The sequence below is a fragment of the Podarcis vaucheri genome (assembly GCF_965113315.1).
Source record: "Podarcis vaucheri genome assembly, chromosome: 2".
NCBI lineage: Eukaryota > Metazoa > Chordata > Lepidosauria > Squamata > Lacertidae > Podarcis > Podarcis vaucheri.
The window spans coordinates 110,636,476-110,652,205 of record NC_138760.1 but is presented as its reverse complement, the minus strand read 5'-3'; the positions used below and the strand labels follow the sequence as shown (position 1 = coordinate 110,652,205).

Genomic DNA, 15,730 nt, shown 5'->3' with positions numbered 1-15,730 from the left:
CCATCACTATATAACAAACAGAAAAAGTCAAAGCAAAGTTAAACAGTAAACAAGAATAGAAGGAAAAAGAATAAAAAAAGAATACGAATAGAATACAGTTATTCATAAAACATATTTTCATAGTCTTTGGACTTCCTCACATCACCCTTTCCTGCGTTCTCAGTCATATAGTTATAAGCAGCAAATTATCACTTTATTTCAATTCTTGTTTTATAGTTCTCAGATATTATGTCCCAAATTTTCAATATTTTATCATGTACTGAACCACTTAACTTAAACATAATATTACTTCAAATTTCATCCTTTTCTTAATCGTCACTTATTCATACATCTTACAACTAAATTACTGATGCTGTGTTGTTTTCTATCATGCATTCTCTTAGCACTCATGCAGCTTGTAATGTTTTTGTAAATAGTCTTTCATTTTTCCCAGTCCTCTTCCACCGTCTCTTCTCCCAGGTCCCGAATTCTGCCAGTCATTTCAGCGAGTTCCATGTAGTCTATCAGTTGCATCTGCCATTCTTCCAGAGTGGGCAAGTCTTGTGTCTGGGAAGCTGTGCTTTCAAACGTATAAAGGGCACCAAGATCTTGAGACTACTGAGTAGATGATGGTGGGGGTTTTTGTTGTTGTTGTTGTTGTTCTTCCAGCGTTCCGGTATACCTCAGCCACAACCGCAGGTTCTTATTCAGGCAATGCCTTTATTAGGCCAACCAAAAGGTCCACAAGATAGCAAGTTTTTGAGTTCTCCAAAACTCTACAGAAACTCCCAGAGAGTTCATCCAGCTCAACTACCAGCCTATGCAAGAAAATCAACAGCTCTAGCATGCCTCAAAAGTGGGCAACTATTCCCTGCTTAAAAACCTCATAAGGACGCAGTGTTACCTTCCAAGATATTCTTGTCCACTGTTGAACAGCTCATACGATCCCATTCATAGTGTAGAACCATTGAAATTAATCAACACACCTAATTTAGGTCCATTCATTTAAACGGGTCTTCCTCTGAGTAGAACGTAGGCTATCTGGGAACCAGGTGCAGCAGGGTTCTTGCTGGGTCATCACATCACATGCGATGAAGCGGTAGCTACCACAGCCACATCTCCAATACCTTGAGTTCATTAACTCCCTCTACATGTGAGCGGCGTGTTGATGTTGCTTTCAGTAGTCCCTGATTTGTACTGAAGGAGTTTCCAGGGACACGTGAGGTTGATTTTAGTTTTCTTACCTGTATGTGTTTTCCTCTCCTGTTCTGGGTGGAACACACATTGGATATAGTGCAGATACAGTATCTTTCTGAAACTGGCGTAATTTAAATACAGGATTTATCTGGCTGTTACTTATCAAAAAGGTGACCTAGTTGACTGTGTAAAAAGCCATAAAAACATTCCCCATGCAGTTTTCATATCAAGACATGCATTCGCAGAATATAACCAAGATTGTGACCAGATTGGAGCTAATAAAAGTGGGACCAGGGTTGAAAAACTGTCAACCTGTCATCTCCACAATATAATCAAAGGCTATTTTTTTATTTACAGCCTGCTTTAACTTTGTGTTTGAAGCACTAAGAAATGGCTCACAATAAAGGTCTACAAATGGAGCATTTGCTCCTAAAAGTGGATCATGGTGTAAGAGACAGACAAGAGATTTTATCCTTCATGAGAATAATAATAATAATAATAATAATAATAATAATAATAATAATAATACCTTTATTGTCAATGTACAACCTGTGTACAATGAAATTAACCAAGCCTCCTGCACCACACACCAACCCCGAAAGTCAGTTGCACTATATTATTTTCTGTTCAGCAGCTTAACAGCCCACAGATAGACACTGTTTTTTAGCCTGTTGGTATGACTGATTATACTTCTATATTTCCTGCCCGAGGATAGAAGATTAAAGAGGTGCTGGCCGGGGTGTGAATTGTCCCTGAGAATTTTTCTCGCTCTCCTAAGGCAACAATCCCTTGCTATGTCATTTAGCGTGCTCAGGGGACAGCCCATGATATCATGTGCTGTGTTCACCACTCTCTGTAAAGACTTTCTGTCTGTGGCTGTCAAGCTAACGTACCACACCGTGATACGATATGAGAGAACACTTTCTATTGTGGACCGGTAGAAGGAGGTCATCCATTGTTCTTTAACATCGTTCTTTTGCAAGACCCTGAGAAAATGGAGTCTCTCTTCCTGAGCTATATTGTTTTTCCAAGTGAGGTTTTCACTAAGAAAAAGCTGCTTCTGGCTTTATCTTACTTTTGTAATTTAAATGCTTTAGGAATAACACCACTGGATATAAAGGAAAACGGGCAAGAACATCATCACTTTTTTTAAAAAAACAACCTCTTATGCTTATAGAAAAAGCATTTTAATCACTTGCAGTTAGAGAGAGAGAGCAGAAAATAAATAGATGAGTGGGGTGGGGGGATTGTTTGCAGTTTAACGCCAAACCTGGAAATTCTAGGCACCGAGAGACTAACGAACAGAGACTTGCTTTGGGCCCCACTACAAAATTAGATGGTGCCCCAGTTCTTAAGAGTAGAAAATAGTAATCTGTGGAATGCATAACTTCATACCCCAATGAGGAATGGGAGGCGCAAAGAAAATGTACAGATAACAGCTAGGTTTCAAACTTTTATTTGCAGGATAGACAAGCTACCTGACATCTGTGTGTGGAAAACAATAAATAAAATAAATATTAAATAATAAGGGGGGAAAACAACTTTTTGCAAAACACACAAGTGTAGGGAACACACAGAAATACAAAATCCAATGCTGACCAGTTACCTATCAATGCGACCGGCAACATCAAGTCACTTATATTAGCTAAGGTTAGCAAAGGGTTCAGCTGTGGGCTTGGATACGCATGTCATGCCTTTGGGGCAATTAAGGACATGATTCACAAAGCAAACCTCTCTGCTAACACCACCCTCCCCCCACTCCAGTACAGGTAGCTGAGCCCAGGCAAACATCCATGCGGTCCTGGGTGTGGGATACTGCACAATCCACAGGCCATGCAACTGCTTGCAGCGCTTCCCCATTCGTGGCCCAGGGGTTTTTGGTTTTGTAGACTGCAAACTGGAAAAAGGTGGCCTCACATCCTCATCCAATTAATGGCTTCTTAAACCTCAATCAAAGCACTACATTCTTCTACACTTCAAGTCTCTGCTAGTAAAATATAAATATCTCAAGTTAGAGGTGAATAGCCTCTCTAGCACACACATGAACACACTCAAAACAAGATTGCAAAGTCCTAGTTTGGAATGAACAGCAAAATAGGAGGTCTATTTCATGTCCAGCCTTTTGGCATTTCATAAGTACTAAATGAGACAGGATCTTTGAGCTGAGTCTAGACTCTTCTTATTAAACAGTTCCTAAAGGGGACCGCTAAGAACTTTAAATTGGCTTGTAAGCTATCTGCTATGCGGTTAAATTTCCAAAGTCATACCAGGGAAAGCAAGACGCTTCAGGGATACTGAATCCTCGTTGTATCCTATCAGAAGAACACCTACTTCACTCTCCTCACCCCACAAAACCTTGCAGCGGGACTGCAGAAAAGTCGCAACCTTAGGCCTATTTCATTAAAATAACCTGCACCAAAATCAATGAAGCTTACAAGGATATTGTGGAGGACTGGGGTGACATTTTTTCATCTGGCAGGGCCATTTAGTGGTCACAAGCCTTAACCTTTCTGCGTTATAAAGCACACTACTAAGGCTGATCTACACAACTCGTGACCCACCAAGCTGACTACAAGCAACCGGGACCTGCCTGGGATTACAAAAATAAGGTGGCAGAGTGGGGAAGTTTTTAAGCATGTGCCAGGTTGGTGGACTGTGTTTGGCTTGGAAGGTCACAGGCTGCACAGGTCTCTAACTAAGGCAATCGACAAGGACCCCAGTAAAAAGGGATGTATGGGATGCACTCATTCCTTGGAATGGAAATTCACTTGCTGCCGACATAAACTGATTCAATATATACAACAATCAACATTCCACAATAACATCAGTTTCTGTCTTCAGGGAGAGCTACCGTGTAGGAATGGCAACTTATCAAAGCAAGGAAAATGCCATACAACTTAGCATCCTTTGGACAGCAATGGAGGCACCCGGCTAGATAACTAGCTGCAAGACGGCCACCTTAAAGGCAGCTTTGTCTACTTCAGAACCTCAAGGCATCAGGAGGAAACAATCATGTCAAAATAAAAATATTTGTGCGGGTGGGGGGATGAGACAATTATATATTTGCTCATCAGGATGGAGCAGCCAGTCTGGGATTTCCAACACCAGCACTGAGAGCTACATGGCAGATAGATCCATATATTTTGGGTTAAATGTGGATAGCTTTCCTAAAGGATACAACTTATTACAAATTATGAGCTGCAAGGCCAAAGCCTCTACAGTGATGGCTACAACCAAACCCTGCATTTTGCCTTATGTCAAGATGTTGAACAGTGAGGGATTTTGTAATTGTAAATTATCTTTGTAAATTATCTTTCAATTATATATTAAAAACACCACGCAATTAATCCCAGCTTCCCTAACAGCAATGAAAGTGTTTGTCTACAGTTGCAAGCTTCCTGTGGTCTCACTGAACGCTACAGGAATCTTCTCTGTATCTTACTGAAGTTCCACTGTATCTTTCCAATTCATCTCCTTTTCCAACACCACTTCCTTTTTATTACAGACACCTATTAGAAAGAAATATATCCTCAGGCCAACACAGAAGGGAAAAGGGCCAACTCTGGCTTACGCTTCAAGTTCAATTACAGGGGGAAAGCCTCTCTGATTAGCCTCATCTCAAAAAAGATATTGTAGAGCTGGAACAGGTGCAGAAAAGGACTGTTGCTTGGGTTTTTGTTTTTTTTTAGTTTGGGGAGCAGGGAATTGAGTAAGGGGAAACATGAAAGAGGTTTGTAAAATTATGCATGGTGCAGAAGAGATTCTGGACAAACTGAAGGGAAGTACTTCTGGACACAATGAATAATACATTTATGGCATTCAAGATGATGGCCACTGGTTTAGATAGTTTTATAAGGGGATTAGACAAATTCATGCAGGATAAGGCAATCAACAACTACCCATGATGGCTATATGAAAGCTAAGGGAGGAATTCAACATTGCACTTAGGTGATTACTCCATCAAGGCAAGAATTTTGGGTTGCCTTGTGGAATAATCCCTCCTTTTCTCCCTCCGCATGCTGTTCCAGGGGTTCTCCCAATTCCCCCAGAACTAATTTCAGAGGGTGCAAAGCGGCAGTCCTTGCACAGGGCTTCCCTTGATGGGACTCATTAGCTGAATCCCGCTCTCCATGTTCAGATGCCATGTGTCTCCTGAGCAAAAAGGTTAAGGTGAAATATCCCTGGATAGTTAAGTCCAGTCAAAGGCGACTATGGGGTTATGGCGCTCATCTCACTTTCTGGCGTTTGTCCACAGACAGCTTTCTGGGTCATGTGGCCAGCAGGACTAAACTGCTTCTGGCACATTGGAATACCATGACGGAAACCAGAGCACATGGAAACACCCTTTACCCTCCCGCTGCAGCGGTACCTATTTATCTACTTGCACTGGGCATGCTTTCGAACTGCTAGGTTGGCAGGAGCTGGGACAGAGCAATAAGAGCTCACCCTGTTGCGGGGGTTCAAACCGCTGACCTTCGGATTGGCAAGCCCAAGAGGTTCAGTGGTTTAGACCACAGCGCCACCCGCATCTCTACTGTCTCTTGAGCAGCAACAATGGAAAAGGACCATCAGTTTCATGTCCTGCTTTTCAGAGGAATCTGATTGGCCCCTGTGGAAAGCAGGCTGCTGGTACAGAGGGGCCTTTAGTTTGATCCAACAGGAATCTTCTTACGTTCAAGATTGTATATATCCATCTGCAAGAAGGAACATGATGTGAGTATGCTGTTGGCCTAAAGCAGACACTAAATGGAGTGGTCCATGTCTGGGGCTGGGAGAGAACTCCTTCCAAACAGACTCACAGAGGGGGAAAACCCAACTGAGCACACAAATCAAGTTACTGAAATGAAAAACTCAACAAACACAGCACACCAGCTGCTATTGCACACTTGAACACTCCCACCCCCACCCCCGACAATCAACACAATAAATATTTCAGAACCATGTCCTTATTCAGAACCAAGTCTGACCCTGAGAAAAATTCTCCATGATGAGCATTAGAAATCATCCGGAATGACTCCAGCACCTTCAACCCCTGCATCTTCCTTAACATACAGCTGCTCAAGACCCCCTTACATAAAGTTTACCTATTATTATGTACTTATGATGACCTGTGAGTGCCAGGAGCGACAGCTTTGCCCCATAGAGAACCACCTAGAATGAGAAGAGACACTTTCTGAGATCAGTTTTGCTGCTTTACGAGGAGATCTTGTGACAGCAGGTGGGAAGGGGCCAGGAACAGAGCTGCAAACCCAGCTCAAGGAGAAGAACTGCATTCCAGCGGGGGAAAATGGCTCAGGATGAAGAAGAGCAACAAACTTGGAGGCTGACTGAGTGCACATGCCATGGGGAAGGCTCGCTCAGAGACCTAGAACCAAATCCAGACATTAAAAAAAAGATGCAGGTGAGGACTGCACCCTAACAACCCAGCCACGGTCATTTCTCCTGCCTCACCAGTTCTCTTTCACAGTGCATTCCAGACCATACCTCTTGTTTTCTCCAGTCTAGGCTGGAGCGCAGCTAGCAATCTCTGCTGAGATATGCGGGGATGGGGGGAAAGTGGGAGAAAGAGGGCTGAAAATGGCTAGTGCAAAAAAGTTTTGTCCAAGTCCACGAAAAGGCATCTCCAAGCTCTACAGCTCCACATGTACGTTGCTGTAGGATTTGTCCACAGTCCATTCACTTTGGTCCTCGTCCGCACTGTTTGTATATCGAGCCATCTCCTCTTGGAACTGGAGCTGTCGCCTCTTGTTGGGATCAACGTTGATCCAGTTGTTGGCAATCCACTTGGTTCCTTCAGTGACCAAGCAGCCTCCGTGCAAAGAATATTCATCTAGGTCGCCAACCCAGCCTGCAAGGAAATAAGAACCCATGAACCACTCCTGAGAGAAGCCAGGTTTCACACGACAACAGCTCAACCCCTGGGATTCCTCCAATTATTGACCCTTGGCTGGCAAATCGGCATGAAGAAGAAGAAGAAGAGAAGAGTTTGGATTTGATATCCTGCTTTATCACTACCCTAAGGAGTCTCAAAGCGGCAAACATTCTCCTTTCCCTTCCTCCCCCACCAACAAACACTCTGTGAGGTGAGTGGGGCTGAGAGACTTCAGAGAAGTGTGACTGGCCCAAGGTCACCCAGCAGCTGCAGGTGGAGGAGCAGGGAAGCGAACCCGGTTCACCAGATTACGAGACTACCTCTCTTAACCACTACACCACACTGGGCAATGCAGCTCAGACATCCTGGCAGACGATTGCCACGAGAGGACAGATTACCTTCTCCATCTGACAGGTAATTGTACCAGAAAACAGCAGTGCCTTGCAGGGGTTTTACACGTAGGTTTCCCTTATCACAGTGTTTACGAGTGTCGCGTAGGTCAATATCATTCTGGATGAGAGACTGGAAGAGAAAAAGGGAAATAATGCTTATTGTGCTGCGTGCCAGGAACTCAACAAATCAACCACAAATAAATAAATCAAGGCACAGGACCTCCTATACTAGCATTACATATGTTCCCATTTACATAGAACAGTTCCATATTTTTTCAATCCGTCTTGATTCTAAGGGGAGGTGGGATTTAAAAAAAAAACAAACCTCAGAAATGAAACAAACCATATGGTACATTTTATAGCTATAGGATGTTTGCATACTTCACCTGTCATGCTCAAGTACATATATTTTGAAGTATGTTCCACTGAAATTAATGGGGAGGTGTGCATTGCAGGTAAAATAAGAAATAAAGCATCTGGCCTTAAAAAGAGTGTGTGTGTGTGTGTGTGTGTGTGTGTGTGTGTGTATATATATATATATATATATATATATATATATATATTTCACAGTGCTAAGACACAGTGCTTGGTGGTGTTCAGCAGTTGAAGCGCTACTTCAGTGCTCTCATGTTTGCATGGTATAGTAAGGGAGCATTAACCTCAACTTCTAGAGAATAAAAAAAGGGGTGGGAATCTTTTAGGAGTTCAGAAAATAACATGGACTGGTGGGGAGGAGGGTGGAGCAAGGATTTGATTTGCACATCCAAAATCTGTAGCACAAAATAGCCAGTACATTCATGCAACCATATGCCATATAATAAGCTGCAATTTTTCTAGAAACAAAATGTTGTTAACGGAATGCTGAGAGGAAGGGATTTCCTTGTAACAGGGGTGTTATCTTGAATAAAACCATCTGGATCCCCACCCACCTACAACATATTAGTACAGCACAATGATTGTGCCATGAACTGACACACCTGGAGGCATCCTTGGACTTCCCCTATCAGACTAAACACTTCCAATAATCTTGAACTAACTAAAAAGGTGCCCTATATCTAATAGCAGAGCTTTTCAAACTGTTCATGTCAGTGACACACTTTTCAGACATGCATCACTTCACAACACAGTAATTCAGTTTTACATCATTTTGCGACACAGTAATTCAGTTTTAATAGCAAACCAGAGGTTAGACTAACCCCTTTCCAGCCCTGGAATGAGCGTGGGGAGCGTTTATGCGGCATGCCTACACACTGCAGCCGACACACTAACGTGTCACGACACACAGTTTGGAAAGCTCTGATCTTTATCTATGGGCAATGCTAAAAATATACCATAAAACCATTAAAACAGCAGCAAAAGTGCAACAAGCATTGTAGTATCAAAAAGACAGGATCCAATTTAATGAACAGGGGAACCCGGAAGTGGGGAAACATCTTTAAAAGATGTCTGAAGCAGTTAACTGCTGATGTTTCCTATATGGTATCAGGGAGAGCATTGAAAAAACAGGGGCAACAGCAGAAGAGGCCATGCATGCATCTGTAACACAGTCACTAACAAAAGGTCTGCAGATTCCCGTACTTTTCCATGTATAAGAGTAGGTTTTTTTCTTTAAAAATGATGCTAAAAAGTGGGGGTCGTCTTATACATGGGTGGTGGATGTTTGATTGGTTGCTGCTGCGGCTGTCAGTGACTATTGGGCGTGTTATTGGTTGCTGTATCAAGGGCTGGTGTTGATTGGCTGACGCTGCGGCAATTGGGCAATCCTCCCCCCAAAAAGCTCAACAACTCTGAGCCATCTTAAATTTGAGTCCCACAAAATAGGGGGCTTTTTTTTTGTTTTTTTATAAATATTTTTATTACATTTTTCCAGATGAAGATATACAATACAGAAAGATAAAGAAAACAAAAAAAGAAAAAAGAAAAAGAAAAAGAAACTCATTATTTCCAAAGCTTGTTTCAGTCTTCCATCGAACTTCCCCACATCTCCCGCACAATGCAATCTTAATAATAAATTTGTCAGCAAATTATAACCTTGTTTCATGTGTTTCTTTTGTACTTTCAATTGTATTTTAAGTTTAAATTTCTTATTATCCATTTACTCTATAAACACATCTATTATCCTTTTTAAACATTTAAACATTGGTTCTTTCATTGATATTATCCAATTTCATATATGTTCCACTCTCATTGCTGGGGCTAACCTTCCAAGTCATGCGAAACCCTATAATTCATATAACATAAAATTTTTGCAAATAGTCCTTAATTTTTTTCCAGTCCTCCTCCATTGCTTCTTCTCCCAAATCTCGAATCCTGGCAGTCATCTCGGCCAACTCCATGTAGTCCATCAATTGCGTTTGCCACTCTTCCAGTGTGGGCAAATCTTGAGTCTTCCAGTATTTAGCGATAAGAATTCTTGCTGCTGTAGTTGCATACATAAAAAACGTTCTGTCCTTCTTTAACACCTTTTGGCCCACAATGCCCAAGAGAAAGGCCTCCGGTTTCTTAGGAAAGGTGTACTTAAACACCTTTTTTAACTCATTATAGATCATTTCCCAGAAGGCCTTCACTCTTGGACAAGTCCACCAAAGGTGAAAGAATGTCCCTTCAGCCTCTTTACACTTCCAACACTTATTATCAGACAGATGGTATATCTTAGCAAGTTTGACTGGGGTCATGTACCACCTGTATATCATTTTCATAATGTTTTCTTTCAAGGCATTACATGCCGTAAATTTCATACCGGTGGTCCATAACTTTTCCCAGTCTTCAAACATAATGTTGTACCCAATGTCTTGAGCCCACTTTATCATGGCTGATTTAACTGTCTCATCCTGAGTGTTCCATTTAAGCAATAGGGGGCGTTTTTTACACGGGGGTGTATTATACATGGAAGGGTACGGTTTCTCAGCCATCTACCAGGTGTACATGTTTAACACAAGTACTCAAAGAAAACATAGTTTTCCAAGAAAAACAGGCCACAAAGAAGGACAGAACCTTACCAGCTCTTCATAGGTCCTATTGTCAGCTATCGGAAAAGTGGTCTCTCCTCCTCCGGTCACGTTATTTAGGTAGAAGAGAACTGTCACGTAGCTGTGAAAGGCAGGGGCCATTAGCACAGGTTAGGCTTCAAAGTTATTGAAATTGCTTAGCCCTCCCCTTCAGGTTTGCAATGCAACAGTAAAATACTATGCACATCTACTTGGAATTTACAATTTTATGCCCATCTACTCACAAATAAATTCCCCATTTTTGTGACCTAGGCTGCAATCCTGTATGAATTCAGTGGGACTGACATCCCATAATTCCTACATCAGTTTCTCGGGCCAACTCACAGGTCAGAAAGTAAAAACATGCTCTGTTCTGTGCCCCCACCCTGAGCAAATGTATACAACAAACAGCAAAGCAACAGCAAAACAAACCTCAGGTTTAGAGCAGAACCATGGTTATGGTTATAGCTATAGACTCAAATAAAAACGTCACACGCAGAGTAGGACTCAGAGAAATTTTGCCCCTGCCTATCGCCAACAGTCTTCAGGTGCATAAAAAGCCTCCACATAGAGAAGCATGATGTTCTGGAGGAATATTTGACTGAGCATTCGTCTGCATTAACTTATAACTGGAAAGCACACATGCAAGCTTTGTTCTTTGACCTCTCCATGGTTAAGGGAGGCCAGCTGATTTGCACTTGAATGTTTATGGCCCTAAAAACATGATGGAGTCTCTGTTTCAGAACAAAACATGGAGTAACAGGGAAAGAACAGATTACAGACGGGTAGTTTTCTCTTCAGGCTCTAGACTAACCGGCACGAGGTCTCGAATGGAGCAGTTTCATTGGCAATCAGTTTGGTGTGACTGCAGGCAGTCTCAGGGAACACCGGTCCACTGTCCATGTGGGCATGGTAGTGCCCGCCTTGGTCATATCGCACCACCTGCAGGGGTTCACTGTGCTCCACAATCTCAGAGGGCAGACGGGTTAAGTGAATCACCCTAAAGGAGGAAGAAGAGAAGAAGAGTTTGGATTTGATATCCCGCCTTTCACTCCCTTTAGGGAGTCTCAAAGCGGCTAACATTCTCCTTTCCCTTCCTCCCCCACAACAAACACTCTGTGAGGTGAGTGGGGCTGAGAGACTTCAGAGAAGTGTGACTGGCCCAAGGTCACCCAGCAGCTGCATGTGGAGGAGCGGAGATGCGAACCCGGTTCCCCAGATTACGAGACTACCGCTCTTAACCACTACACCACACTGGCTCTCTAAAGGAGGAGAAGTAGAGACATGCCCGTTGAACTATTAAACCATACTTGCTACTGAACCAATGTCCCCACATGCCGCTGTCATCCCCTTTGCCCTGGGATAGGGTACCTGTTCACACATTACACTGAAAGTAGGTATAAGCTGTCTTCACACATGTAAGTGTAAGAGTGTGCGCTTGTGGGTTTGTACGGCTGTCACTGTGCACTTAAGTACACAGACTGTATATGTGTTGAATGTTACCAACTGTACAAATGCACAGCTCAACACAAATCATACACTTGTTGAATGTAACATGTGAACACCTCTAGGGACAGAAATGTTTTACTCGACAAGTTCAAGATGGTAAGCAACTGACATTCACAGCAGCTATCTAAGTCAATGATATAGAACATAATTATGCTTTTTATTATGTTCTTATTACTGTGCTCCAAAAAATGTGTTCTTAATGTTGTACACTGCCCTGGGATCTTTTGATAAAGGGCAGTACAGTGGTACCTTGGGTTACATACGCTTCAGGTTACATACGCTTCAGGTTACAGACTCCGCTAACCCAGAAATAGTGCTTCAGGTTAAGAACTTTGCTTCAGGATGAGAACAGAAATCGTGCTCTGGTGGTGCGGCGGCAGCAGGAGGCCCCATTAGCTAAAGTGGTCTTCAGGTTAAGAACAGTTTCAGGTTAAGAACGGACCTCCAGAACGAATTAAGTACTTAACCCGAGGTACCACTGTATATAAATTGAATTAACCATCATCATCATATTTACATTTGCTCCTCCTGTGGCGTGTGTGTGTGTGTGTAAACATACACAGAGAGATATTTTCAATGTTTATTTACAAAACATAATTGAGATTCTTTTTTATAAGAACTGCCAGTTGACAATGGATTTGATCACTTGTATGATCAAATGGAAGAGAAGCATTTTTCTTTTGAATGCAGAAAACCCTGCCTCACACATAAAGAAGCATGGAAGTTAATCTCAGGAAGGGCAGTCACTTTCACTATCATCTAAGCATTTTTTTGCAAACCCCCCCCCAAAAAAACCCAAAAAAACCACACCAAAAAACCCCCAAAAGGAGCAGGTGCTTTCAGGTTCCAGTCCTAAGAAGGCTTTCTAGGCAGTTTCAATGAAGTCAATGGGACTCACTTTAGAATAAACATGCTTAGGACTGCACTCCCAGTTCCATAGGAAGAGGGTTCTACTGGTGTTAGTGCCAATTTTCCTCCCAGGGCAAATGCCTACTGGGCAGGGGTGGGGGTAGATTTGCACTGGAACTGCAGCACAGGAGGAAAGGGTTAAAACCTTACCTGTGCACCACCGTCCTCCTACATTGGTTTATCTTAAAGTAAAGACAAGACCTGTTGAACGCACATACACATTTAACACACCGTCTAGTAGTTTGGCGCTGAGCTGCCTCACTGCCTCACTTTGGCTGCATCACCGTGTGGTTACGTGGTCAGGGAATGAGATTTTTAAAAAAAGCCTCTTCAAAGTGTAACTGAGCATTTTCAAGTTACTATGCCCTTATCAGTAATCACATTCTTTTAGCACCTTTAAAGGAGCCCATGCATGTTCAAATTTTAATTGATAACTAAAAAACAGCCACAGGCAATTCAGAAATGCTTTTTAATCAGTTGAGAACTCTCTAATATAATAAAACTGAGTGGGATCCAAGTATGGCTGCAAGGAATGGCGAATCTCTCTCTTGTTTTAAATATCTGTGAGTCCCTCTTACCTTTGCTGTATGGAGCGCATGACGTGGTGGGCTCCCTCGCCTTGATACAGCCATGTGTGCTGGCTGTTCCGCACCAGGTCACTCATCTTCACTTTTTGGCTGCCCATATACTTGTGGAAATCCCGAATGTTCAGCTGCTTAAACTCCTCCAAACTCAGCACACCTAAGGGAAGAATGAGAAGAAAGCACAGGCTTAGATTAGCCTCAACCAGAGCCAGGGCCTTCTCAACACTGGCTCTGTCCTGGTGGAACGCTCTGCCTCATGAGACCAGGGCCCTGCGGGATCTGATTTCTTTCCGCAGGGCCTGTAAGACAGAGTTATTCCGCCTGGCCCTTGGCTTAGAATCAGGTTGATTCCCTCCCCCTCTTTCTTTTTCCTTTCTCCTCCTGTGAAGAGGCTGCATCTTAATGTTTTAATGTATTTTAATCTTGTTTTTTAAGTTGTATTTTAATCAACTTGTTTTTATTATTGGTTGTTAGCCACCCGGTCTTGGCTGGGGAGGATGGGGAATAAATAAAATTTATTATTATATGATGATGATGTTGCAGAGCATTCAGGTATTTGTCAACATTCTGCAATGGTTGATGCCAAATCAGAGCCAACCTTCTAGCAACCACTACCATAATCCGCTCTGCCTTTAGCAGGAGGAAAGTATACCAGTTTGGACATGTGTCACACATATGGCACCTTTTAAATGATAGCTGATGCACCACAGATGCCACAGGGAAGCTCTCCTGAAGGGGCAATAACTATTTCTGACTGGGGGGAAAACAGCTGCCTTAGCAAAGACATTATGACACCAGAAGAAGAAAAAAGCCAAGTGAAAAACTAAATCCAACAACTTGAGGGGGGAAATAAGACAAAACCCCATCAAACAAAGAAAAAGATTCCTACTGCTGCTGTCACAGCAGTCAGCAGAGAACTGAGTGGAAGGGCTCTTTCCCCTCCCCTTGGAAAGTGACAACACAACCATGACTTTTTAGCTGAGGGGAGCCAGAGTGCCGATTTCCCAGCTAGAGGTCTAGAAGGTTCTGAATGGCAGTTTAGTTAGGCATTGCTTGACTGCAGAAAGACCACTGAAGGAGAAGACTGCCCTTCCAAATGAAGAGGCTGGCACCTAGTTCACAGCTTCCAGGTTACAAATACTACAGGTGAGCACTGAGGGACCAAAAACACAACTGAAGATCAGCAGTGCATGCCCAGGAATCATTTGCATTATGACTGCTCCCAAAATCACGATGACACCAAGACGTACACATAAGGCACTGAACCATGCTGGCTCTCCATTGCGTATTGCAAGGTAATGGAACTAAGCCATGCTTCTGACATGAAAAATATATGAAGGACAGAAAAGGTTTGCCTGTTCCAATGTTCGCTTGTGGTACCTCTGAAAATGATCTCTTTCAGCTTCTGCCTTCTGGAAGAAGGTACAGGGTTATAAAGACTAGGACTAGCCGCCTGAGAAACAGTTTCTTCCCAAATGCGATTTTGGTTTTAAACACATTGTAAGGAGTCTGTATGGGAGTATATTGTATTTAAAAATGGGCTATCAGAGTTTTTAGGGTGTTAACCAGGTTGGGATAGCTGGGATAGCAGGATTGTTGGTTTTTGCATGTCTTATGTAGATTTTTCAATTTCGTTGTTCTGTATGGGACAATGACAATAAAGATTATTGTATTGTAAATATATTTTAAAACTGGCAAAACACTCATTTGGGAAAACAGTTTACAGTGGTACCTCAGGTTAAGTACTTAATTCGTTCCAGAGGTCCGTACTTAACCTGAAACTGTTCTTAACCTGAAGCACCACTAATGGGGCCTCCTGCTGCTGCTGTGCCGCCGGAGCACGATTTCTGTTCTCATCCTGAAGCAAAGTTCTTAACCTGAAGCACTATTTCTGGGTTAGCGGAGTCTGTAACCTGAAGCGTATGTAACCTGAGGTACCACTGTACCAATACTTGAATTTAAAATAGCACATGGTCGAAAGGAATTTTTTGTCTATCTATCTATCTATCTATCTATCTATCTATCTGATGGTCTTTGAGAGACTGATGATCTTAAGTTTCTAATATTATCGCTCAGCTGATTGCTTCTGTCAGCCAAACAGGGAGAGAAGCAATTTTCAATCGTTCCCCCTTCTGGTCAGCAGCCTCTCATACACTCCCCAAATGGATTGGGGAAGCAGGGGGCTCACCACTGCTTGTTGTCCACTCAAGCAAAAGCTGCCAGTGTGCGTGAGTCACATAAGGAGAGACATGTGCTCTCCTGCTGGAGTGCATGGCTTTGACGGTTTGCCTCTTTGCCTGT

At 42.7% G+C, this 15,730-nt stretch overlaps 1 protein-coding gene across 1 annotated transcript in view; it reads right to left on the bottom strand.

Annotated features, from left to right (window-relative positions):
* Positions 1-4,681: 4,681 nt before the first annotated feature.
* P4HTM (prolyl 4-hydroxylase, transmembrane) overlaps positions 4,682-15,730 on the bottom strand; it is a 29,058-nt gene continuing 18,009 nt past the window's right edge. Inside the window, exons 5-9 of the mRNA XM_082210187.1 lie at positions 13,424-13,586; positions 11,242-11,427; positions 10,440-10,530; positions 7,447-7,570; positions 4,682-7,024 (exon numbers count right to left, since the gene is read on the bottom strand). Coding sequence (XP_082066313.1) covers positions 6,807-7,024; positions 7,447-7,570; positions 10,440-10,530; positions 11,242-11,427; positions 13,424-13,586 — 782 coding nt within the window. The 3' untranslated portion in view covers positions 4,682-6,806. The remainder of the gene's footprint in view (positions 7,025-7,446; positions 7,571-10,439; positions 10,531-11,241; positions 11,428-13,423; positions 13,587-15,730) is intronic.